The 27,259-nt window shown below is 37.9% G+C and overlaps 3 protein-coding genes across 3 annotated transcripts; 2 read left to right on the top strand and 1 right to left on the bottom strand.

The window, feature by feature from the left end:
• Positions 1-1,666: 1,666 nt before the first annotated feature.
• LOC114276115 (uncharacterized) lies at positions 1,667-6,114 on the bottom strand. The gene is made up of 4 exons (XM_028217882.2): positions 5,913-6,114; positions 3,090-4,335; positions 2,421-2,651; positions 1,667-2,205 (listed from the first exon to the last, which is right to left on the bottom strand). The coding sequence occupies exons 2-4, from the start codon at positions 4,295-4,297 to the stop codon at positions 2,073-2,075; spliced, it is 1,572 nt and encodes a 523-aa protein (XP_028073683.2). The 5' UTR covers positions 4,298-4,335; positions 5,913-6,114; the 3' UTR covers positions 1,667-2,072.
• Positions 6,115-24,559: 18,445 nt separating this feature from the next.
• Positions 24,560-25,789, top strand: LOC114263074 (uncharacterized). The gene is made up of 3 exons (XM_028203571.2): positions 24,560-25,184; positions 25,401-25,483; positions 25,598-25,789. The coding sequence occupies exons 1-3, from the start codon at positions 24,560-24,562 to the stop codon at positions 25,787-25,789; spliced, it is 900 nt and encodes a 299-aa protein (XP_028059372.2).
• An 11-nt stretch (positions 25,790-25,800) lies between these two features.
• Positions 25,801-26,271, top strand: LOC114263075 (uncharacterized). The gene has a single exon (XM_028203572.2). It carries the CDS (start codon positions 25,801-25,803, stop codon positions 26,269-26,271), a length of 471 nt encoding a protein of 156 aa, XP_028059373.2.
• Positions 26,272-27,259: the final 988 nt, after the last annotated feature.

Here is a 27,259-nt window from a genome sequence, read left to right as displayed (position 1 = left end):
GAAACTGTTTTTTTTTTAATATATTTATTTTGGAGAAATAAATAACAAGACTCGCCTTTAGCATGCATGAGACTTGTTTTTATTTATTATTTTTTTAAAATGTGGCTAAAATGTGATCTGAGAGCATCTCCATCCAAATTTTTGAATTTGATAAGATAATTTATTTTGAAGGCTCAAGTGGTAAATTGGCATATGTCAATTTGACAGGGAATTTCTTCACCTGATTTGTTAAATCTATTATTTTATTATTTTTTAAATTTGAACTCTTTTATTTCACATAAATTTTTTTTTTTTTTTTTAAAAAAAGAAAGTATGAAACAGGAACATGTCAAAATTGGCATGAAAATGTGATATCAGATGTCACATCAACTTTTGGCACACCGAGTGGAATTGATACTTAGGGGTTGTTTGGGGTGTCTTAAATAAGTGTACTTTTTGTCTTTTTAGATTAAAAAGTTAGGAAAAAAATATGAATATTTGGGTTAATTTTTTGACTTTTTATGGAAAAATGTGTATTAAAAAATTGTATAAAGATATGTGTAGAAGAATATTAGAAATGTATGTTGTATAGCCATACAATCCGAGGGGTTGAATTGATGGTAAGAAATTATTGGTTATTTTTCGGGCATTGCACTGAAAGGTTTTGTTCGGCCCGTGGGGGCCCTCACAGGTCTCATTTTGATAATCTGAACCGTTCAATGTGTAGAACTCGTCGAGTACTATATGCTTATAAAAAATCGCGTTGATCGGATATCGATAGTTATCTGATCAGATTAGTTTTTTTTTCAATCGTTAATTATAACACCATTCATTTTTTTATACAAAACTGATTTAATCATGTAGTTATCGATATTCGATCAATGTGATTTTATACAAACATATTACTCGACGAGTTTTATACATTGAACGGTTCAGATTATCAAAACGGGACCCGTGATGGGCCTCCACGGGCCGAACAACTGTGTGTGAAAATTACACCCAAAATGTGCTACTTTTCTTAATAAACACTGCACAACCGTACAATATACATGATTGCTGAGTTGTATGGATGTGTGGAAAATTAATTTTTAATTTTTTTTTTGGTAAATAGTGATACTTTTTTAACTTTTTGAATAATTTTTTGACTTTTTGTCTTTTTGGAGAGATACCAAACTTGACCTTAATGTTAAAATATAACTGTTGAAGTATCACATCATATTTGAAATATCATATAGAGATACTCCAAGATTAGTAAAAACATCCATTTTTTAACTTTAATTTTTTGAATTTATTTAAATTATTTCTATTTAATAATGTGTAATTAAAAATTATATCAAACAATTTCGCATAGATTCACAAAATATGGGGGCACTTGGCATATAACTAAATTTTTTTGTCTTTAATGATATATTTTTCAATCATGTCAATTTTTATTTTATTTTTGTCTTTTCGAATCCGTCTCGTATAAATGAATGCAAAAAGTAACAAATATTCGACAAAAAAAAAAAAAAATTTACAAAAGATTATTAGAAAAAAAGACTAATAAAAAAGCTTGTAACCATTTTTTTTTCACGACCCGTCTAGTCAATGAAGTCAAAATGTAAAGTTCTAAATTTTTTCATATAAAAAATTCAGCAAGGACAAACAAATCAACAGAAAAATTAGTAAAAAAATCGAATCTCAAATATTCATTAAAATAAACTATATGTAGATTATTTAAGCTAACAACCAGGAGAAATTACTGGCTGTTCGTTAACAATGCCCAAATCAATCATACATTAATCTTTACTCAAAAAGCATGAAGAATTCTAGCATCCCAGTTTTCTTGCCGCATCCTCCTAGTACCCTAGACAAAAGTGGATCTCACATTTATTTATGAGCATCCCACAACCTTGTATAAATAATGGGCAACAAAATGTAGCCCAGAGAGAGGAGAGGTGCTCAAGACTTCGGGTAATATTTGTCAATTCCTTTTACTTGGACTATGTTCTCTTAAGAGAACAAGGAACAAAATTGAGCAGCTGAAGAAAGTTTTGTTCACATTGATCAGTAACTAGTTCAATTAAGGGGTTAATTAGAGGATCGATAAAACTTTAATGAGATTTTGATTTCTCCACGAGAACAATCCGTCCATTCCACTCAGTCTTGTCAAGAGCTCTAATCGCCGCATTAGCTTCTTCATCCCTCTCCAAAGATAGAAAGCCGAACCCACGAGAATCACCCGACCTTGCATATCAACAACAAATACTATGCTTTAACAATCAGGGCAATAAAAAAAAAGAGAGAAGAGAAACAAGTTCCTCTAACAAATTTGCTGATTCGCTCTAGTTCTGTAGTTCCATGTTTCATATAAGCATAAAGTTGACTAGTACAAGAATAAGACCTCAGTAACAGTGTCTATTAAATGATCAGAGAAAGTAAAAAGTGCATGGCACAGTTACCTCTTATCCCGGACAATGCGAACATCTCGTACACGGCCATATCTAGAGAACTTCTTTTCCAAATCTCTCTCTGTAGTCAAAAAACTAAAGCCTGCAACGAATAGGTTTCTCCCAGGTTTCCCTACTCCAGTGCTCCTATTATGAGGTGGTGACCATGGTCTCCTTTTAGGAAACCTACGGTAAGATGGATAGCGTGAAGGGGAAGATTTGTGCCTCGGAGAATCCCTCCTCCTGAATGCAGAGGAATAAAAAAATGTATATTTCAATTACCAAAAACCAAATAGAAGAGAGTGCACATTTTGAAATTCCATCACACAACCAGAAAAAGAACGAAGGATACCTCATCAACAAAATCCAACAGAGAGTGGGAGAAAGAGTTCAAGACGAAATAGAATATTTCAATAATACTAAGCATAAACATCGATTTCAAGGATAAAAGCCTCGTATAAAGTCCCTCAAGCACCATATGTCTTCAATGAATAAGAGATTACTTGGAAGTAAGTTTCTAAAAGTTAGCTAAAACTTTGCCATAAAAATTATTAACTTTCCTTGTGTACCCATGGGTATAAGGAATCAAAAGATTGATAAGAACATAGAAATTCTGATAAATAACAAATTTAAACACCAAACAAGAAATAAAATAAAAAACAAATATTTTAATAATATCACCTTGGGAATCTTCTGTACTGATTTCTTGTATACGGGGACCTTTTGTGATGATTTCTTGTATGTGGGGACCTTGATCGAGATCTGTTACTGGAATCTCTCTTGTATCCAAAAGAAGAATCCCTTCGCCTGACAGGCGAAGGTGACTCCAACCTGTCCCTTCTCCTGTCCTTTTTGGGTGAGTAACGATTTCTTGGTGACGTAGATACACATTTCAATGAACCACCATCCACAAGACGGGACCTTTGACGAGACTCTAATGGAGAACCTAAATCCTGCCTATTAGAACGTGGTGAATGGTCATTGGAACAAATTTCTTTCCCCAGACCAGAATTCTCAGGTGAAGCAGAATGTTTCACTCTCTGTGATCTAGAAGAATATGACTGATCTTTAAGATCTTTCCCGGAACCAAATTGTCTTTTATCCCTAGGAGACTGGAACATACAAGGAGACCTTTCCGGTGAAACTGTTTTTTGTCTTGCTGTTGCCGGTGATTCAGGTAGTTCAGGATTCCTTTCAGTTGGGGAGTTTCTTGAATAGCAAATGTTCTCACTCTTGGTTCCATCACTGCTCCTGTGTGACCTTGGAGACGAAAACAACTTTTTTGTATGAATAGTTGAAACTTTCTCTTCTAATTCTTTGAACACAGATTCAGATTTAGTCGACTCATATAGCAATGTCTCTGAAAGGGTTTCTTTCACTATGTTGTCATGGGAAGGAGAGGTTACGCTATCCTCCATGTCTTCTCCTTGATTTGCATCCTCCATTGAATAAGATTCCCATGCACATGTAGGAACTTCAGTTTCATTTTCATGATGTAAACATTCTACGTCTAGTTGAGAGGGCTTACAAAGATTAGTGCCACGTAACTCCTCAGCCTCTAGTTGGTAATGGTTACCATTAGATGGAGAATGCAAACTCTCTTGATCATAGATGATTCTCGTTTTGCTCATAAAAACATCATCATTATAAGTTGTCTGCGCAGGTGAATGTAACTTTTCACAAGGAGATGCAGAAATATCAGTATATCTGGAATCAGAAGGCAATGAGGGGGAACAATCTTGCCCTTGTTCATTATCTACGTCAAGTTCATTACCTTTTGCTAAGTTTTCATATATATAATCTTCAGCGTTTTCTTTGTGATTTAGCACAAAATTTATGTCAAATTCTTCAACAAAAGAAGGGCTCTGTTCCTTCTGAAAATGACTCATTCCTTCTAGTCCTTTCTCAGGGGAACTGACATATATCCCTGCAATAATCAAAATGACGAAGAAACAAATTAAGAACATATCCTTGGAACAAAAGCTATGAATAGGGCAGAACACAAATAAACTCTCTACACTGCCACATTGCAATCCCCAGAAATCAATCAAATCTAAAACAGAATACTACATTCCTCATTAGATCATATGCATGCATTGAAGGAAATTTATATATATATATATATAAGGCTTATATACTTGACCAATGAGTATATCTCAGTGCATTTGTAATCACTATCACAATAATATAGTTTGCCTAAACAACCACTATTCCCTCAAAACTTGCAATGAAGCATCCTCTTCTATATAAAACACCTTAACCACACAGTGAATCAAACATCTTTAAAATTAACCCCTCCGAAGAAGGCATTCACATAAAATCCATATCCAAAACTTAAAAAATATAAACATTTGTGACAGACCTTAAAGATGCTCCAACTATATTGTTGGTAGAAAACATGTATGGAAAGACAGATTCAGGAGGTGCATGCTTTTATCTTGCTTACATTTCTCAATACAGTTTTAGAAGAAATTATCACAACTAAGTTTCTTGAATGCTTCAACTTTGTACAATTCCTCGTAATCACAGAGCCTTAAAAGTGCCTACATTCATACTTATATTCAATTCGTTTAAATATGTCTATGCAATCATGTAATCTATAATTTCTTGCATTGATATGAAAAAGGCAAAACAGTGCTGGTAAGTTCGACTTCCAAAATTCTTTTCGTCTCAAAATTTTCGGAAAGAGTACAGAATAGAATGGGATGAAGAATGTAGGAGTGGCTTGGGATTTTGCAGCACTCTCAAATTTATGAAAATCAGAAATGGAAAACATTTGTGACTAATCTGCACTAGAGTAGGAGCACTTATTTTATAAGGGCGTAACTTCTAATGCACTAAATTGTGTTTTAAAACAATTCACACCAAGAAGAGAAAAATAAAATTATAACTAAAATTACAAAAGAAATACCCAAATTTCAATAAAGTCCATGAGGACAAGTATGTAAGTAAATCCCATCTGTACCCAAAATATATATATAGGAGAACCAAATCAAACTAAGCCTTGTGTCTCACTCAAGTGGAGTCGTCTATGAAAAATGTTAGAATCCGCTATTTAGTGGCAAATCTTATTGCAAAAAACCCAACTTGAAGGACCCTAAGGTTTCTTATTCAACACTAATCTTTGAATTAAACCCAAATGGGAAGAGAAAAAAAAAATAGAGTTCAAATTGTTTCTGAAAATAGACTTTCTAACAGAACACAGGAATTGGAACATGAGGCATTTCAGGTCCAATTCATAGTTACAACAACTTGCAACCCATAAAGCAATGCCCATAATAACTTATTGTTGAATGTCCCCAATACTTCACCATTCACAACAGATTACAGAGAAAGAAAGAAAACGAAAGTATTGAACATGAAATTTCATCCCCTTTCGTTGAATTAAACCCAAATTGTGTAATCAAAGAACGCACTCAAAGATTTGAAACTCAACATAGTTATAAAATAAAAAATAAAAAATAAAAAAGAAGCTACAAATATAGATATAGCAATTAATGTTACCTTTGCTAACGTGAAGTAAAGATGACTTTTTTATCAATTTCTCCGAGGTCGTCAATGGCGGAAACGAATAATAAAACGGTTAAAGAAATGAAAAAAAAAAAAAAGAGGTGAAAATTGTGCTCTGTTTTGTTGGATTTTTATAGTTTATTGGATCTGAAGAGCAGAATGTAATGAGATTTGCAAACTGTTTTCACGTCCATTTGGCGTTGTGCATGAACTCGGCTGGTAATATGGTGCGCGTGCGAATGACGATCGGGTTATGTTATCACTGCTCTTTAGGGTTGTAAAAATAGTCCACGGCCGTGGGCAGCCCGAGATAGGCCCAGCCTGTTTAGACTGCTTGGGCCCAGGCCTGAGTCTCTGGGTTAGGACTAGGGCTTGGGCCATTATTTTGAAACCTAGCCCGACTCGCGGCCCAGTCCATCGGCTCGTTTAAGGCTCACTTAGGACCTGGCCCGAAGCCCGTCCTGTGCCAAGGCCCAGTGTATTTTCAATAAAAAATAATAAAATTTTAGAAGAAAAAAAATTTAAAAAACAAAAAAAAAATAATTAGGCCCGGCCCACTGGCCCGCACAAGGCTTGAATATCCATGGGCTTTGGCTTGGGCCTGAGCTTAATTTTTTGGCCCGCGAGCCAGCCTTGCCCTAATTTTGGCGGGAGCCCGCGAGGCCTGACATGGACCAGGTCGGGCCAGGCCAGATTTACACCCCTGCTGCTCTTCGATGCGGGCTTTTTGTTCGACCCGCAATTAAATTGTCAACCAACCTACAGTTGGGATGTTGACTATTTTAATAGATTATTTTAATTTTTTAAATATTTTAATAGGCTAAAATATTTGTGTTTGAAAAAATAGTAAGATTTTTTGTAATTGAATGTGATATTTGTAAGGAAACAGTAAAATAATTATAGGTTTAATGTGACATTTTGTCTTATTAACTTTTTAAACTTATTTTTGTCTTTTTATGAATTTTAGCCCAAAAAGAAAAAAAAAAAACCTTTGCCAACCAAGGTTTTAATTTTTTAAAAATTAATTTTTTTATTTTTTGTATAGGAAATTTTTAAAGGTTCCTGCTATTAAGATTTTATAAGATAAATGACATATAATATTTTCATAGTAGTTAGAGTCCCTCAACATTTTTTTAGAGAAATTTCAAACTTGAGAAATTCCAAAATACAAAGAAAATTTCAAAATTTCTCTGATTTACTCAATTTCTATAATTTAAAACACAGAGAAAGTTTCAAAATATAGAGAAAATCATAAAAACTGATCAAACCAGAGAAATTTTAAAATTTTCTCTGTGTTTTGAAATTTTTCTGTTTTAAATTTTCTCTGGTTTGCTCACAAATTTTTCTGTGATTTCCTTACAATTTTCTTTGGTTTGTTCATAATTTTCTTTGTATTTTAACCAAATTAGAGAAAATTGTGTCTTTTCACAGAGAAATTTCAAACAACCTTCAACAAATACATACACAAAAGAAGATTGAAAATTAAAAATGCTCTTACTCAAATTTATACTTGAATCTGAGTTTGTCCATTGAGTAGTCAAATTGAGTACAATAACAAACTTATAAATCAGTCACCATAGTAAGGTAGGAGCAACTCAAAATCAAAATAAAAAATCATATTCTTTTTTTTTTCACCCATTCAAACCTTATTTTCACACCACTCTTTCTCTTCTTTCTTTTTCTTTCACACCAATCTGTGGAACAACCAAACTTTGACTCTCTCCAGAACACTACACAAGGCAAGGAAGTTAAGATCACGCTTGCTCTTGGTAATTGTCAATTCTCATATCTTATTAAAAAATTAGCCGATAGGAAAATTGGAAAGGGCTTTAAGTGATCATGAAAAAATTGTTGTTTTGTTAGAAGATGTTGATTTTGCTGATATTCAATCCTTGAAATTTCTTGTTGATGGGTTCGAAATTGGAAAAATCGAAGAGAATCAAGCAATAATCATCCTAACAAAGGGTGATTCAAATTCTACATGCCACGCAGATGATGCAAAGGAAGACTCGAATTTTGTAACTCATATCAAATTGGAGGTGATTCTCACGTGGCGGTGTGGTCAGTGGCGTTGATTCGTTGGAGACCGAGCACGATCCAACAGGCCTGAACCACAGTGGCCTGACATTCGAACAGGTTGAGCAGGCTTCAAGGACTTCTGGATCTTTGGAAACAATAGTCGTGAAGGAAGAGAGAGATATGATTGTTACGAAGAGATCTGAAACCCTAGAGGAGAGAGAGAGAGAGAGATAAAGAGAGAATGAGAGTGTGGGTGTGGGGGTAAGGGACCTTAGGCTACAAAAAAAATATTGTGGACCTCTCCTATTATCTAAAGTTGGAGAGAGATGGTAGACTAAATATTCCCAAAAAAAATACAAAAAATAAAAAATTCAATTTTCAAAAATTTAAATTCAAAAAGTTGGAACCAACCTATTTTAGTTTGATTCATATTAGATAGTTTTACAAAAAGAATGATTTATGTCAAAATTCCACATTTACTATATGTGATAACTTTAATTGATTGTTTTTATATTTAAAATTTATGAATATGTTCTCTCTTTTTTTAAAAATTTTTAAATATTGTAATTAAATACACATGATCATGTTTATGACAAAAATTAAATCATATAGTAATTATCTACAAAATGATATTTTTGGTGATTTCATGTCAAATATTAAAAGAAAGGTTTATTTCACTAAATTTTTGAAAAATAAAAAATATGACTAACAATTTTTGTTTCTTTAAAATTTAATAAATATTAAACCACATATTAACTTAGGCCTATTTTGACAACTACTCAGTTTATTGACTTATTGGTTTATTTGTGTCACATCACCTCCCTATTTTTTTATACGTTTTTTTAAAAAAAAGTAAAAAATAAAATCAAAAATTGATTTTTTTCCTATTTCCTAAAATAGGTCTTAGTGTTAAGTTAGGGATATTTAGTCTACCATCCCTCTCTAACTTTTTGTAATGGAAGAAATTCATAATATTTTTTTTGTAGCGTAAGGTTTCTCACACCCACACCTATATATTACAGCTACACTCTCATTCTCTCTCATCTATCTTCCTCTCTCCTCTAAAGTTTCAAATCTCTCCATAGCAATCATTTATCTCTCCTCCTCCTCTACCACAACTGTCATCGAAGATCCAAAAGTCATCGAAGCCTGCTCAACTTATTTAGACGTCGGGCCATTGTAGTTTGAGCCTATTGGATCGTGACTGGTCTCCGACGAATCAACGTCGCTGACCACACCGCCACGTGGGAATCAACTCCAATTTGATCTAGGTTACAAAATTCGGGTCCTCTTTTGCATCATCTCCATGGCATGTACAATTTGAATCACCCTTTGTTATAATGATTATTGCTTGATTCTCTTTGATTTTTCTAGTTTTGAATCCATCAGCAAGAAATTTCAAGAATTGAGTATCAGCAAAATCAACATCTTCTAACAAAACAACAAATTTTTCATGATCACTTAAAGCCCTTTCCAATTTTCATATCTACTAATTTTCCAATAGTATTTGAGAATTGACAATTACCAAGAGCAAGCGTGATCTTGACTTCCCTTGCCTTGTGTAGTGTTCTGGAGAGAATCCAAGTCTAGTTGTTCCACAGATTGGTGTGAAAGAATAAGAAAGAACAGAAAAGGGTGCTGAGAAGATAAGGTGTGAATGGGTGAAGAAAAAAGAATATGATTTTTTATTTTGATTTTGATTTGCTCTTATCTCACTATGGTGACTAATTTATGAGTTTGTTATTGTACTCAATTTGACTACTCAATAGATAAACTCAAATTCAAGCATAAATTTGATAAAGATCATTTTCAATTCTCAATCTCTTTTTGTATATGTATTTGTTGAAGGTTGCTTGAAATTTCTTCGTGAAAAGACACAATTTTCTCTTGTTTGGTTAAAACACAGAGAAAATTATGAGTAAACCAGAGAAAATTGATCGAAACACAAAGAAAATCGTGAGCAAATCAAAAAAAATTCAACCCAGGAAAATTTCAAAACACAGAGAAAATTTCAAAATTTCCTTGATTTGCTCAATTTTTATTATTTTTTCTGTGTTTTAAATCATAAAAATTGAGCAAACCAAAGAAATTTTGAAATTTTCTCTGTGTTTTGAAATTTCTCCCAAAAAATGTATTGAATTTTCATAATATTTATTAATATTTTTGGTATTTGGTGAATTTTTAAACATTTTTTTCATAAATATTGTACTTTTTAATTATATTTATATTGAGTATATCTAAAAAGTAAAAAAAATTGCTTAAAAGATTAAAAATAATCACAAAAAAATGGATATTTAGTCTACCATCCCTCTCAAATTTTTAGTAATAGGAGAGATTCACAATACTTTTTTTTTTTGTAGCCTAAGGTCCCTCACCCCTACATCTACACGTATATATCGCACTCACACACACACACACACACACACACACACTCTCTCTCTCTCTCTCTCTCTCTCTCTCTCTCTCTCTCTCTCATTCTCCCCTCTAGGGTTTTAGATCTCTCCACAACAATCATTTATGTAACAACCCCGACCTATGATTAACTATTAAACCATGATTTAGAATGCCTAATAAGTAATTAAGGTGAAATTTTGTATTAATTGCATGTGTTATATGCTATATGAGATTCTATTTGTTTTGCATAGGAATATTTGTTTGTGTTTCTATTCTGTCTTGCGAATTAAAGGCCTTATCGGCATCGGAACACGGAATTGACTTGATTTATGTGTTATTTGGGATTTTTACAATTTTATGGTATGTTTGATCAAAATTCGATTCGAAATGAATTAAATTAGAATAATTAATGCCAATTTGCTTAGTTTAAGCCAAGTTTAATTAAGCTTTCTTAATTGAGCCTATATAAGGCATATATGGGCTCTAGAATACATTTTTACACTCTCACTTCATTTCCTTGAGAGCAAAAATGTGGGAGAGAGAAAGATGAAAGCCTAGAGGGAGAGTTTGAGCTCAAGAGATGGTAGAAGAATTGTAGGAACTCAAGCAATTAAACCTTTAGAACACCATTAAGCATCTAAGGTAAGAAATCAAACCCTTAGTTGTGTAATTGAGCTAGTACATGTAAAAATTCAAGTGAAAGAGATGGATTGACATGAGAATTAAGCTAGAATTAAAGGATTGTAACTCAAACCATGCATGCATGTATATATCATGGCATTTTGAGGAAGTTTTCAAAGAATTCTCCCATGCATGTTATCATTTTACCTTACTGTTGAGAATTCATCTTGTTTTATACTAATTGATCATGTTTTGGAAGCTTTAGAGCCAAACCATTTTGTACATGTTATGTTTTCAACATTTCAAGTTTGAGTTTGAGCAATTCACATGCTTTTGAGGCTTTGATTCTGCGAAATTGTTTTCAATTATGAGTTTATATATGTTTTCCTAACTTTGGGCTCAAAAGGATGTGTTTTAGGAGGTTGAAGATGAGTTTTGAACTTGTGAAGCAAATCTGGAAATTCCAGAATTCTACTCCTCCGCTCGAGCGACGGATCTTGCGCTCGAGCGACCACTCTGTGTTTTTGCACCTCCGCTCGAGCGACTAAAAGTTGGCTGGAACGTAAAATGCATGCTACCAGAAGTTTATACATTTTGCAAACCGTTCGAGCGACTAGAGTTGCATTCGAGTAAAGACCTTAGTCTCACGCTCGAGCGTGCGTCGAGTGGAAAAACCATACAACTAGTACTTTTGTAGAGTTTATAGACTGCTCGAGCAAAAAAAGTTGCACTCAAGTGACCACTAACATGTTTGAACATCTGCTCGATCGAAGGAAGTTGCGCTCGAGCAAGACCCCTGTTTTCAGCAAATTTGACTAAGTGTTTTGAATCACATTTTGGCATCTTCATTGCATCCTAGTGTAGACATCCCCGAACGTCCCGGGAGGGAAATCCCCCCCGTTTTGTTCGTATGGGCTCATTACAGTTCAGGACTCAATGTCACGGCCCTGTATCTAATCTCGCAGAGTGCAATGCAAGACCGATGAAATCATCAAAGAGTCCAAATCTGGCAAATCGTTTTTGAAAACAGATTTTTTTAAAGAAGTGCCAAACATAGACTGCTTTGCCAGATACAGAGTCGCGACCTAAATATTTTATCAACTCCAATTGATAGCTCGAAATATCAGAGGGTCGAATGGCTCGAAATCCTAAAAAGACGTCGTTTTAGGCTTTTTTTGTATTCTCTTACCGGTAAGAGAATATTTTCGACCCATTCGACCCTTCACTTTCGAGCTACTAGCCATTTTCGATATTTTATTTTGGGGAATTTAGGAAACCCTGACTCGTTGCCTAAGGCCACGTGTCCGTCATCACCAAAGTTGCCTCGGCTCGGGAACTTGGGTACGATTGGGGAAGGTCACTTCGTGAGCACCCCCACTCGCCTGATCAAAGATCGGCCTCTACTAACCATGATATCTAGTTTTGAAAACATTATGCGTTCTTATTCCGATTATTAGCCTAGATTTACTATGTGATGCGCACTGCATACAAATATAGACCGGATTGCCTGAATTGGAACAAAACATCTCATGTTTGTTTATTTGAAAATGGTTTGATGGTGCTACTCGTAAGTAGGCTAAGACGTGGATTTGCCACCCTCGGGTGGGCTTAGAAAACAAGATGATTTGCCACTCTCAAGTGGGCTTAAAACTCACAATCGATGAATTGTTCCAATCCAAATAACCCAACCTTCACCCACAGGCATTCAGGCAGTTATATCACATAAGCAGTTAGCCTCATGGCAAGCATGCTATCATGGCAATCACTCATACGCATGCAAGGATGCTAAAGCATAAGACTTACCAAGTATTCCAAGCCAAAACAGAAGCTGATTAGAAATCATGCATGATCCTAAATATACAAAAATGCTTAATGCAACACATGCAAAATGCAACTATAGTAGGCTCGGCTACTCTAAGGATGGCATGTGAAATGCTACAACTAACAAGTATTCAACTTGGAATTGAAATACAATGCAGTTAGTATGATGCGCCGAGCCCGGTGCATGCAATACAGATGAATGATGCAAACATGCAAGCATAAGTATGCTAATCAAAACATGCTCTAATTTAACCATCATAAGCGGGTAAATAAAAGGGAGAAAGACGTGGGGTTGGAAGACATACATCACACGCACGCACACTTATTACAATTGTGCCCTCGCTCAAAGGGTCCGAATAAATAATACAAGCAGCCTAATTAACTAGCTAACAAGCTACTTAATTATTACAAAACCCTATGAATAACTGGTTACAACTAATTATTACACAACTTAATTAATCAACAAATTAATTATTACAAATAACAAATGCTAACTAACTAGTAAGCAGTAAAAGAGAATTGCTCCAGCTCTGTTTGAAGAAGAGGAGGGTATGCATGCTCACTTCGGTTCCTCGCCTCGAAACGCCTTCCGGTTGTTCTCTAGAGGCTTTGCTGGCAAGGTGTCTTCCAGTGCTTATTGATGGAACTTACCAAAACACTGCTGGAGGGATACACCAGTGGCCTGCTAGCCATGAAAAGAGAGATGCCGGCCAACAACAGGGCACTGCTGGCCAAGGGTGTGACACTGCCGGCCACTGGTGTGCTGTGACACCAAACTGCAACAAAGCACAAAATAGAGGAATGGGAGGGTCTCCCAAGGGTATATACGCACTATGCCACCCCAAATCACCTCAAAACATCAAGGGAGAGGCCTAGTCGGATCCACGACCATCAATCACGCATCTCGATGCATGATGGCCAAAGATCCAACTTGTGCAAATCAATATGAAAATGAATGCACAAATAAAGCAAGTAAAGCCTAGAACTCTATGATGAATCATCAAGAGCTTCGATGACCGAGAATTGAGACACGTTCCATCACTCGGAGTATGAAACGCCCCTCGTTCCTCGTGTTCGGATTAACACTTAATCCAAACAATGCAACGCGTAAGGATGGCAAACATGCAATATGAATAACCTAACAAGGCTAATGACATGCAACAAGCACATAGGCATGATGTCAGGTGACAACCTTGAACAACATGGCAAAATGCAACATGGATATGCAAACATGCAAGGCACGCAAAGGTGGACAAGTATGCAATAACATACAAGATGAAACAAGCATGCGACAACATGGTAAGATGGGCTTACACCAAAGATGGACAGCTCTCAAATAGGTCCAAATCAGTAGCCATAAGTGATGAATTGATGGCATGAAAAGCATGAAATGGCAAGGCAAACATGTATGCCAAGTGGCTCAAGTATTAAGGCACAAAGAGGACAACTCTTAAGCACACTTAGGCCCCGTTTGTTTTGGGAGATAGAATGGAGGGGATTGATAGTGAGGGGATTAATAATGAGGGGATTATTAGTGAGGGGATTGATAGTGAGGGGATTAGTAGTAAGGGGATTGATAGTGAGGGGATTAGTAGTGAGGAATTGTTAAATTATTTTTATATAAAATAATAAAACAAATAACAAAATATAAAAAATTAAAAATTATATTTTTAAAAAAATTTCCCATATATAAAAAATAAAAAAAATAAAAAAATTTCTAATCCCCTCACTATTTTTCTAATACCATCTCTACCTCCTCCTTACCAATCCCCTCTCCAAGGGTATTAGTAATACCAAGGGACTAATAGTCCCAAGGCCTTCTCCCAAAACAAACAAGGCTAATACTAATACCTTGGTATTAGCAATCCCAATACCCTCTCTTTCACCCAAAACAAACGGGGCCTTAAGGAGCAACAAACACGGATGTATGACAATGAGGTAAGCTCTGAAATTTCATGTAAAGTGATGCCAAATCAAATCAACCATGCAAGCATAGCATGTCATGATGCTCAAAGCTCAAGGTAAGCAAAGGGACTTAAGCCACGGCCATACAAGGCAAGCCCCAAGGGGCCGAGGGGACCTAAAACAGTCCTAGGGTAGGTCCAAACAAGACCAAAAAAGCTCAAAGCTAGCCAACAAAGGCTAGAACACAAAGCCAAAAACATGGAGCATGCAAGGCTTTAAAAAGGCAATGCACTACACCTATTGAAACCAAACATGGCATGACTTGGGCGACATAAAACAGAGTTACATCATGGTATAATAGGACCCAAAATGCACTGAAATGATGAGCCAAAGGCTTAAGCTTAATGGCATGCACAAAAGCTCATTCTTGAGGCATAAAGCACAAGCTCTATAAAGCATTCAAGGCATGTCAAATGCAAGTGTATGACAACATTTCATGGACTGAAATAGCATATAGAATGAGGGCAAAGCATGCAAACATCACATGTATGGCATGATAGGGGCCTCAAAACCCAAAACTAGCCTAAGCATTTACACTATAACTATACAAAGCATGAGTGATATGGCCATGGCAGCCCAAAACAGTCCTAGGACAGCCCAAAATAAGCATAAAATCATGTTAGTGCAAAGCCAAAATATGCTAGTATGATGAGTCAAAACATCATGCACAAGAGGCTAGTAAACAAGATTTGTTACACACCTATATGGAGCATGCAAAGGATGATCAAACCAACTGTGGATAGAGTCATGACATGCTAAATGATGACCAAATGCATGCTGAAATGTAAACCAAACAAGCTAACATGACATGGCAAAGCATAGAGCATATGAAGCTAGTTTAGGGGATTTACACTACAAGTGTATCATGCAAGCATGGAGTAACAAAACCAACCCAAAACAGGTTCATGGCATGGTAAAACATCACCAAAAATCCACTGAAATGGACTCAACACAAGCTAAGCACACATGCTACTTTGATGAGCTATGGATGGAGTTACACTACACATACTATATGCATGCAAAATATGACCAAACCAGCCATGGACAGGGCCAAGGCAGGTCCTAAAAGTCACAAAAATAGGCCTGAACCAAGCCTTAAAAATACATAGAAGGACGGTCCTTTGGAAGGCCAAAAATGCAAGCAAAGAGGAACCAAAAGAGAGGGGGCCACCCCCTCTGATTAAGGACCTCAAAACCACACCTTTACCACTGAAAATCCGCTGAATTTTAGTGGTAGGAAGGCCAAACCAAGGCTAGCTCAGAGGTTCCAAGATATGGCTTAAAACAAAGCCAAACAAACCATGCAAGAGGGCTACACACCCCTAACAGCAAAATGACCTTAAATAAACTTTAAAAGGACTTAAATACAAGACTTTTTTCAGTTATAAGAAAAGCCTAAATCAATATGCAAAGAGGGCTAAAGCAAGGTACAAGAAAGTGCAAAAATGGGAAAAATACTTACCCTTGAAGACCCTCTTCGAAACCAGCAACTTCAGGGGGTAGAAACCCACTTTCAGACCTCAAGAAGACCTCCCAAAAAGCTTTGTCCAATGGTGGTGGTGTATATCTAGGTGTTGTAGTGTAAAAGTGCAAGGAATCCAACTCTAAAGCACAAGACACAAACAATATAGAGAGAAAGAGAGGTTTTTTCTTCCAAAGTTGCAGAACCCCTGGCAAAGAGGGGGGTCTCTTGCTTATATAGAGGAATGCAAAGCCAAAGCTTCTTCAAGAAGCTTTACAAGGGCTTCATCCCTCCATACACGTGTATGGAGGGGAGCAAACAAAAAACCAGCTGGCTCAAAAAATCTGGAGGAAAACTAGCTAAGACAGGGAGGGTGCCGACCATCATCAATGGCCGGCAGTGGCTCACTGATGGCCGGCAGGGCATCACCAATGGCCGACAGGAACAAGACAATGGCTGGCAGTTCCATGCCATGGCCGGCAGTGCACCAAGAAGGTCACTTTAAAAGAACCTAGTCAAGGTCCAAAAAAAAAGACAGAAAGGATACAGGGTCCGAGAAGCTCGAACCGGTGACGTTCCGCCGCGACAGTCAAGTACTCAGCGAGCAATTGAACTAGTTGTTGGGTGTACCTGCAAGCATAACCAAGTCTCGAGGACGGTCAAAAATGGGGTGTCTACAGTTGCCCCTCTTTGACAGAACTCGGAAGTCAAGAAGTGACGGGAGTGAATGTCAAAGCCCAGAGACGACCCATTTTTGACAAGGTCGAAGACTTGGACAAACAAACAAACAAACAAAAATACGGATAAATAAATGGTTACGCCCATAGGCTACCTACGTATCCCTTTGCAAGGAATCAAACCAACGTAATTCAGGGGTAAGATGCAAAATGATATGCAATATTTACAAAACTATGTATAATATAATGCAAATGATATGCAATGCAATTGAAACATGATCAAACCATAAGCAGTTCAAAACCACACAAATATCATAAAGATGATGGAGATGCAAAGTCCGTCTACCATAGAAAAGGTGCCGACACCCTCAAACCACAATACCAGCAGTGGAATAGGCGCGTACACATGCAGAACTATGAGTGTGTAGACGAAACACAAGATACAAGTAATTGGGTGGGATGATATAAGTGGGGAATGCTCTGCTCAGGAGAGATCGTGATCCTAAATGCTGGATGCAAAACACTACACTACAATGTAATGAATGGAATGGATATGGCGCGCGACCAAAACATATCTTGCCTAGGAAAGGCATGGACACAAACAAACCACGTTTAACACAAAAACGGTGCTGTCACCCTCAACACTAGGTGCGTACACATAATATCATAACCGTGTTTCAACATGAAAAGTATGGGCACATACCAGACCAAGCTCAACATGGAAAGGTGCAAACCATAGGTGGATAATACAGTAAATGCATGCAAACTATAATGCAATATATATTCTATATGCAATGGATGGAGCAGATAAGGCATGCGGCCAAACCGTATCTTGCCTAGAAAAGGCATGGACACATACAAACCATGTTTAACACAGAAATGGTGCCATCGCCCTCAACACTGGGTGCGTACACATAACATCATAACCGTGCGTCAACGTGAAAAGTATGGGCACATACCAGACCAAGCTCAACATGGAAAAGTGCAAACCATAGGTGGATAATGCAGTAAATGCATGCAATATAACCTATGTACAAATGCAATGTAATAGCTAAATGCAATGGATGGAATGGATAAGGCCCACGGCCAAACCTTATCTTGCCTAGGAAAGGCATGGACACATACAGACCACGTTTAACACGGAAACGGTGTCATCACCCTCAGCACTGGGTGCGTACACATAATATCATAACCGTGCGTTAACGTGAAAAGTATGGGCACATACCAGACCAAGCTCAACATGGAAAGGTACAAACCATAGGTGGATAATGCAGTAAATGCATGCGATAGATTCTATATGCAATGTAATAGACATAATAGATAACAAAATGCAATGTAGCTGGGAAGTGAAAGTACCTTGCAGGGGCAATTGACGATGACTCACCTCATGCCGCTAGGGATCTTTCACTTCTTCTTGGTTGAACCACAGGTACTACTTTTCTCCCTAGCCATGGTCGCAGCTTTCCCTATTCTCCAACAGGGTGACAAACTAGGTTGATTCGGTATCCAGAATTGAGGCGCATACATATGCTATCTCAATCTATAGGGCATACAGATTTTAAGCCGAGGATATACCCCTGGGTATTTAAACCAAACTTTAGTCTCGAAAATCCCGAACCTTTGCGTTCTAAGCGTAAGCCATTCGGACTCTAGTTTTCACCGTCTCAGTTGGTCTCCTAGGAACTCACCACAAACAGAGGCAAGTGGCTATACCAGACCACCGGAAGTCGTTCGGGCACGACAAACACCAAAGGAATTGCACCTTTAAAGGATTTAAGGTCTCCTAGACCAGATAGTGCACAAGACAGTGCGAACTAAAAGTGCACAAAACAGTGCGAGTGGAGATACAACCACAAGATGCACAAGACAGTGCTAGTGAGATACAAAGTGTAAGTGCACAAGACAGTGCGAGTGAGATAAAATGCACAAGAAAGTGCGATAAAATGCATCTTCTATGCAAGTATGGGGGCATTTTCCATGTATGAAACAGGAGCATATTCTATGCAATATTGAAAGCAAGCATATTCTATGCAGAATTGAAAGCAAGCATATTCTATGCATGAATCATAACAATGCGCAACACGCATGCAACAGAAGTATATATGAAAGTTGACATTCTATGCAATAGAGGAGCATTAAATATGTACTCTGGTGCCTCCGATTTATCTCTCGAAGGACTTGGCAACACGCTCAGCTCAAAAGGGGACACCCTGTCTATATTGGCGAAAGATAACATCTGCTGCTGCTTTAATTGCCATTCTGACTTGAAGCAGGCTTACACTTGGGGTTGAGATACACTCATACTCTAGAGAAACGGCGAGGCTTGAGAAGGTGCACCTGGAATGCAGTCTCAGAATTGCCGAAGTTGAAACATGCTAAGATGCTCCAAATTTTCCCTCTTTTCTTTTGTTTTGTAGTCTGGAACCTAAATAGCTTCAGATAGGTCCTTGTTTTACTATTCTGACATGACCTGGGTTGAACCCTGCGGCTTTATGAAAGAACAAATTCTATTTTGCACAAATATGGAGAATGGCACAGCACTCTAAGCATAAAACGATTTATTTTTGAAATTGAGAAAAGGGGTCTCAGCCGGGTATTGAGCCTACAACTGACCACAGTCAAAATGACTCATCAATGGAAAACGAAAGGTAAATAGCCTAAACACATCGAGACACGCTTGGAACAACTCAAAGTAAGAATCGAGACAAACAAAACGACTGACACGACACACAGACGTGTTTCAATGGCAAGAGACCTCTCAGTGCACGAGGAGCCAGTTTCTCCGGGTATTGTTTCCCACCCTTTCTTATTTGTGATTCTTACATCACTCGGCCCTCAGGCTTGGCTTTTCTCACAAAACCTTTTCCTCGCTTTTCCTCTTAGCGCACATCTCTCTATTCTTTAATCTCTCATTTTTTATCCCTCCCCAGGGTGGTTGATGGATAAACAAGAAGTTGCGGGCTCTTGCCCCTAGCATGCTGCTAGATTCTCTTCTTCTGTTCACAACAGTGAACTTTTCCACAGAGGAGTTGCGCTACAACTGGGTGTATAGCAAATCTGCAACCGACATTGGTTGACGATGCTCTGCTAGGGAGTTTGGACGTGATCAGATCTATCCAAATGAAGGAGTGGAATATCTTGATCTATTCTAGTTCGTGCTTCACACTTGATTTAATACCTCGTTGCTCGGAGGATGTGAGAGCTTTCAGCCCTTTGTTGTTAGCTTCCGCTGTGCCCTTTCTGGCGAATACGGTGCCCTTTCTGGCAAGTGCGTTGATAAAGGGGAAAAGACAGAAAACCTGACTCAACCGTGCCCCTAATTCATCATTTTGACCATTTTTTTGTTTTTGTTTTCTACTAAAACATTTTGACTAATATGAGAGTTAGATTAACATGCTTGTTCAACTTTTTGATTTGAAATCATGTAAGTCAGGTTATGAGCACTGAAAATTTTCCTTTTTCAGGTCCAAGAAATGGTCTAGCTTTAAGAAAAATGGAATAATTTTCGAGAGAATCAGTCAACCTTAGTAAAAATTCTCAAAAACTATTTTTGCAAATAGCCAATGCTCAACGAGCACGGAACCTACACTTGAGATGCACAACCTCAGATCAGAAGGAACACTGCCCCTTGTCTGAAGGACACTGCATGGCAACGGAAAGTTGTCCCTTGTTTGAATGGCACCGCAGCGCATTGAATGGCAATGGAAAGTTGCCCCTTGTCTGAATGGCACCGCAGCGCATTGTAGTCAGTCCTCAGAGTGACGAACACAACCAAATTCTCGGATACAGAGAAGGCAAAGATGGTCAAAACCATCACATGGACACAGTTGAATTGGAAGTGTTTATTGCTGGACTTCAGAATGAAGTTGCCTACGTATCCCAAACATGGGAATCAAGCCTTACGTAGTTCGGGGTTAAGGTATACTCGGGTATTAACCTCTCCTTTTGCGCTCTAACTTTTGCCAAGGCCGCCCTTTGTGGGTTTTCAACCTTGCGAGCTATGTTCTTCAATTCTTTTTCATTTCTTTTCTTCTCTTTTTCTTTTTCATCTTTTTTCTTGCTCTAACTTTTGCCTGGGTCGCCCTTCCGGGTTTTCGGCCCAGCGAGCCTTTGAAGGGTAAAAGTGTAGCTTTGTCCATGTCAAATGGTTTTGAGATCCTGAAGTCATCTAAATCCAGGAGAATGGCTGATGTTCACTGATAATGTAGAAGTCCATCCAATGGGGACTGAATTTGCCCCTAGTGTTGTGGATAGGAACTCAGTTGTCTTTCAGCATAAACTTTCTTCTTTCCTCCCTTTTGGGATTTGGCATTCTTGCCAGTCTTCATTGATTTGCAGAATGATCCATCTTCGGCACTTCGAGCACGTCTAATATTTTTTGCCCCTAGTTCGAGGGGTGCTTTTGATCTAGTTTTGCAAGCTTCTTTTGACGACGTCTAACCTTCTTGATCTAACTTCCGTGCCTCTTGTTCGAGGGCTGCTTCAAATTTGGCCACATGGGCTTCCTTTGATGGTTGATCATTGAACACTCTGAATTTAAGTCCAAGGTTTGAAAATGAGGGGTCGAGTCTCGAGGCTGAAAGCGATCCTAGGCTACACAATCTCAAGAGCGATTCCACACAGGTCTTCGCAGGATGGCGCAAAACATTTTTTGAAATCTTTTAAGAAAGCAACCAATCGCTCGCGCTGAAGACAATGTAAAACTAATCTGGATCAAGCCAGGATCCTTCTCAGTACTCACATTAACAAACATGATCTCATTCATTAAGGGCTTAGCATGCCTCTATTTCTCTCAATTGATCCAATTTTTACAAATCCCGAGGAATTCCTCCCTCTTCGTTTTCATCATAGTGTTCGAAAAGTTTTAAAAAACTTAGGTCAATGCAATGACTTCAAGGCACAGAAAAAGCAGGTGAAAAGCACTGCCGTTCCGTTCAAACTTTTTGGCACAACTGGCGCAAGGCAGAAGCAAACACAAGAGTATGGAAATCACTGTTGTTTCATTCAGATCTGTTGGCACAACTGGCTCCCCGGCAGTAACAGACTCAAAAGAAAACAAAAGGACAAACACAAAACAAAATAGTGATATCTGAAGTAACACCCCCGGAATCACCCGACTTCTGTACAACAAGACTGACTTGATACAACAAGACAGACCCTTAATCAAAAAGACTGACTCAAAACAAAGAGACAGACTCAAAACAAAACCACAGAACTGACTCAACACCCAAGTCAGAGGCTACAAAAACCAGCATTCGTAAATGCTCAAAACAATGCGTGCCACACGCCACATCTGAAATATACCGAGCGCCGCCCGCAGGTGGTCCAACCCCTGATCACATACTCGTGGTATCCTTGAAGTCCAAAAGCTCAGTGATGACAGACTTTGCTGAGGTAGGTGGGAGGATGACCTCATTGTCGATCAAGTCCTGTACTTCATGGCGAAGACGGAAGTAGTTGTCGGTGGCATGACCGGTTTGCTGATGGTACGCGCAGTACTGAGTAGCGTTATGGCCTGCTAGAAGATGACTAGGGAGAGGCCTAGGCTCGAGGGGTTTAAGATGCCCCTTTTCAGCCAGGATTTGAAGTGCCTTAGACAGAGGCATGTAGAGGGCGTGAAAAAGTCTGCGCCCTCGAGGCAAATACTTCGAAGTCTGCGGATTCTTGCTAGACGCACTAGCGAAAGGGTCAGCAGGCACTGCCTTGGCTTTCTGATCTTTTCCAGGTGCAAGGTTATGAGTGGAAGGAACTGTTCTGGCATGACGGGGCTTATCCCGGTTTTCCATCTGGCTTGAACTGCCCTCGATTGGAGTGGGGAAAGCATCATCTATAGTCTTGGCCACAACTGCGAATACCTGCTGCTTATTCATCCCCCCGGCTTTTAAAGCCTCGACTGCCCACAGCAGTTGTTCAATGGGATCGGTGTCTGCCTTCATTTTGTTCTTACCTCTGGCCTCAGCCTGATCAAGGGTTTGGGTTGCTGTTGACATGTCATTGCAATAGCTCGGGACAACCTCAGGTTGGCTGAGCTCGATCACAATTCGCCCCAATAGCGGGGGCTCCTGCGGTACAAAATTTCTGGCATTTAATGCAGTTGATGGCGAAGCTGACATTCCATAAGCGAGATCCACCACGGACCTCTGAAGGTCACCAATCATTCCCATTAATTCAAACGTGGTAGGTTCATGGGCCTGAAACAACTGGGGCTCCCAGATTGGGCGGGCAACGGGCGACCTAGGTGGATGTGGCACATCAACATTGGTCTCGCTTTGCAGTATGATTCCTTGGTCTAATGCGGCTGACATAACCACGATTTCCTCTGAATTTTGCGTCATCATAGATCTGCTGAACTGAACGGAGGTGGTGCAACTGGTGACTGACGGATCAGATACTTGTCTTGCCTCAGCAAGGGGGAATACTAGCTATTCTGAACTAACTCTCTGAACCCCTCCTGAAAGAGAAAACACACGGCATTTCAGCCCAAGTAAAACAGACATAAGCATAGCTAAATCACTGTACTCTACTACTGATCACTGTTCTGCAAAGTCGCTGCCCCAAAACTGAATCTGATACCCGCAGATATAACTGATTCCTAGATACTGATAGTGGTGCCCTCAGGCCTGGTTCTCAGATTTGCAAACTGATACGTGCATTCCCTGTAGATGCTAACTCTAAAGCACATAACAAACAAGTGAGAGCCAAAACACCCCTATGTTGGGGTAGGGTTTCCCTGTCCTATTTTGTCAGGAGCTAGGGTTTCACTACGCACTCAGTAGTTTCAAACAACCTATATCAGGTAAGCAACCTGTCCTAGTTTGAATTAGTCACTATGGATTCCGAATATGCACTAGGTTGAATGGTCAAAAGGGGTGCCCCGGTAAAATCGGGGTTTGTGTATGGATGGGAAGGCAAAGCCAAAGCCAGTGTATGGATGGGTTTGTGTATAGAGGAAGGCAAAGCCAAAGCTTCTTCAAGAAGCTTTACAAGGGCTTTATCCCTCCATATATGTGTATGGATGGGAGCAAACAACAAACCAGCTGGCTCAAAAGATCTGGAGGAAAATCAGCTGAGACAGGGGGGGTGTCGGCCATCATCAATGGCCAGCAGTGGCTCACTGATGGCCGGCAGGGCATCACCATTGGTCGGCAGGAACAAGGCAATGGCCGGCAGTTCCATGCCATGGCTGTCAGTGCACCAAGAAGGTCACTTTGAAAGGACCTAGTCAAGGTCCAAAAAAAAAGGCAAAAAGGATACAGGGTCCGGGAAGCTCGAACCGGTGACGTTCCGCCGCGACAGTCGAGTACTCAGCGAGCAATCGAACTAGTTGTTGGGTGTACCTGCAAGCACAACCAAGTCTCGAGGACGGTCAAAAATGAGGTGTCTACACCTAGGCATTTTTAAGCCATCATTAAGACATAATAATGAGAATAAGAGAGTCAATGTTGGATCTTGAAGTTTGTGATATTACATTGTCTCATGACAGTAGTAAGTCTGTGAACTTGTCAAACAGAGCATCTACATCCTCCAAAAGGAATTCGAGGTTGGAGGTTTAAGAAGAGGTTGATATGTTATCATCATTTTGTCGACACAAGGGAAAAGTACTGTTGTCTGCTGGTTGGGCAGTTAGTATTACACATGTAGGACAGAAATTTGAAGGTAGAATTATTGAATTTCGTAATGCAATGTCGAAGTTTTCTATTGAGTGTGGATTTGAGTTCATATTTGTTAAGAATGATAAAGTTCGTGTTACTACACAATGTTTGTTTAGAGAGACAAAAGGTTGTATGTGGAATGTTCATGGTAGAGTGGAGAATGCTAATGGGTTCTTTTATATAAGGAAGTTGAACAATGTCCACACATGTGGCGCTGAAGTACGTACGATGACTCATTCTCGTATGAGTTCTGATTTAGTTGCTGATTTGCTTATTGAAGGTGTTCGTGATAATCCATTGACACGTCAAATTCATGTTGTTCGGGATTTTAAGTTGAGGTATGGGCTGAGAGTTAGTTATCGTCAAGCTTGGTTGGGGGTAGAGAAAGCAAAAGGTGAGATTTTTGGAGACTGCTTAATGTCATTTGACCAGTTAAGATGGCATGTGGATGTTGCAAAGAGTTGCAATCCAGGGAGTTACATTGAGTTTGAGTGTGACGACGATACTAAACGGTTTAAGAGATTATTTGTTTCTTTTCATGGTTCCATTAGTGGATTTGATTATTGTCGACCTCTCTTATTCCTTGATGGCACATTTTTTAAGGAAAGATTTAGAGGAAATTTACTTGCTGCTACAGGAAAAGATGGAAATCAAGGTACATAAGAAATTTGTTTCCTCTGTTCTGAAATTGAGAAAGTTCTCAGTTTAGAAATATGATTGAATGTTTTAAATTGTATATAATATTGTTGTTGTATATGCATTTTTTATTTTTTCAGTTATTCATTTTGGTGTTTGATATTTTGAATGTTAAAGTGTTACCATTTTCTAAGAATAATATAATATTTTCATTTTTTCTGTTTTGTACATGCAGGGTTCTTTCCTGTTTGTTTTGCAATTGTTGGCTCAAAGAATCAAGATAATTGGCACTGGTTTTTGGAGCATTTGAGTAGAATTGTTTCACCAAAATGAAATATTACATTTGTGTCAGATCGTAACCTTGGATTAGTTGAAATGTTGCCAAAGGTTTTCCCAATGGCTTTCCATGTTTATTGTTTATATCATTTGAAGATGAACTTGAGGCATCATTTACGTGGTATGTTTCATGGATTGAAAGAAAAGCTGATCACTTTGTTTGGGAAATGTGCATATGCTCCAACTGAAGAAACATTTCATCAATGTTTGGTTGAGTTAAAGACTGAAGGTGGGTCAGGAATTAATTTGCTAAGAGGAGGGAACTTGTTAATAAATGGAATGGTTTGATTTGCCCTAAAATGGAGTCCAAGTTGCATGATGGTTTTAATACTTCGAGGCCATGGATTGTTAGTTCATCTGGAAATGATGTCTATGAGGTGCATTCACATCCATCTGTTTCAATTAACATTAGTAGACGAATATGTTCTTGTGGCGAGTGGCAGTTGAAAGGGTTTCCATGTGCACATGCAGTTGGTGCTATACAAAAGAGTGGACATGATTTGAGTTTATTTGTTGATCAATACTTCTATGTTCAAAGTTATCAAGAGTCATATTCTTTTCCCATATATTATGTTCCTTTAATTTGGAAACCAGATTGTAATGTTGATGGTGATAGTGAAGTTGTTCTTCCTCCTTTGTCTAAGACGCAACCAGGAAGGCCAAATAAGAAGAGGATTCGTTCAAATGGTGAGAAAGTGAGGCAAATTACTTGTAGTAGATATGGGAAGGTTGGCAATCACAATAAGAAATCGTGTAAGGAGGCTTTGTGATTTTTTGTAGTTGCTTTGTGATTGTAAAAATTTCGTATTCATAAATTTCTTGAAGTAACAGTTTGTGCTATTGAGCGCTGAGTAATAATCTTCTATGTTTTTTAATAAAGTGACATTGAATTGAAAGTGAAAATATTCTTAGTTTCAGATTTTAATTTTTGAAATTGTTTGTGATAATATTGTTTGGTTGGCTTTCGGAAATAAACGTGACTGTTGAATGTTTGTTTTGCAGATTATGTGAATATTGTATAAAAAGTGAACATATTCTCTATTTAAGTTTTTAGTTCAAAATAGTTGATTTTGTGATAATAGTGTGAGGCTCTTGTTATGAATTGAAACTAGTTATAAATGTGATGAATTGAATGAATGTGAATTAATATTCTAAATAGATGTGGTCAATGCTTTATGTTTTGATTAAAGTAACAGTGGATTGTAAGTGAAAATATTTTTTGTTTCGAATTTTAGTTTTTCAAATTGTCATATTATTGTGAGGCAGCAAATAAATTGTTGTGATAACATTGTTTGGTTGGCTTTCGGAAATAAACTTGACTGTTGAATGTTTGTTTTGCAGATTATGTGAATATTGTATAAAAAGTGAACATATTCTCAGTTTAAGTTTTTAGTTCAAAATAGCTGATTTTGTGATAATAGTGTGAGGCTCTTGTTATAAATTGGAACTAGTTATAAATGTGATCAATTGAATGAATGTGAATTAATATTCTAAATAGATGTGGTCAATGCTTTATGTTTTGATTAGAGTAACAGTGGACTGTTAAGTGAAAATATTCTTTGTTTCAAATTTTAGTTTTTCAAGTTGTCATAATATTGTGAGGCAGCAAATAAATTGTTGTGATAATATTGTTGTTTGAAAATTGAGTGATCTGTATAAAACTGAAAATATTCTCAGTTTTAAAGTTTCTAAGTTTGAAAATAAGTGATTGAAACAACAATAAGTTTGAAAATATTCTCAATTTTAGTTTTATGCAGT

Source organism: Camellia sinensis, chromosome 8, assembly GCF_055761805.1.
Source record: "Camellia sinensis isolate YWXY chromosome 8, ASM5576180v1, whole genome shotgun sequence".
NCBI lineage: Eukaryota > Viridiplantae > Streptophyta > Magnoliopsida > Ericales > Theaceae > Camellia > Camellia sinensis.
The sequence above is the reverse complement of the archived record's forward strand: the minus strand, read 5'-3'. Positions and strand labels throughout refer to the sequence as shown.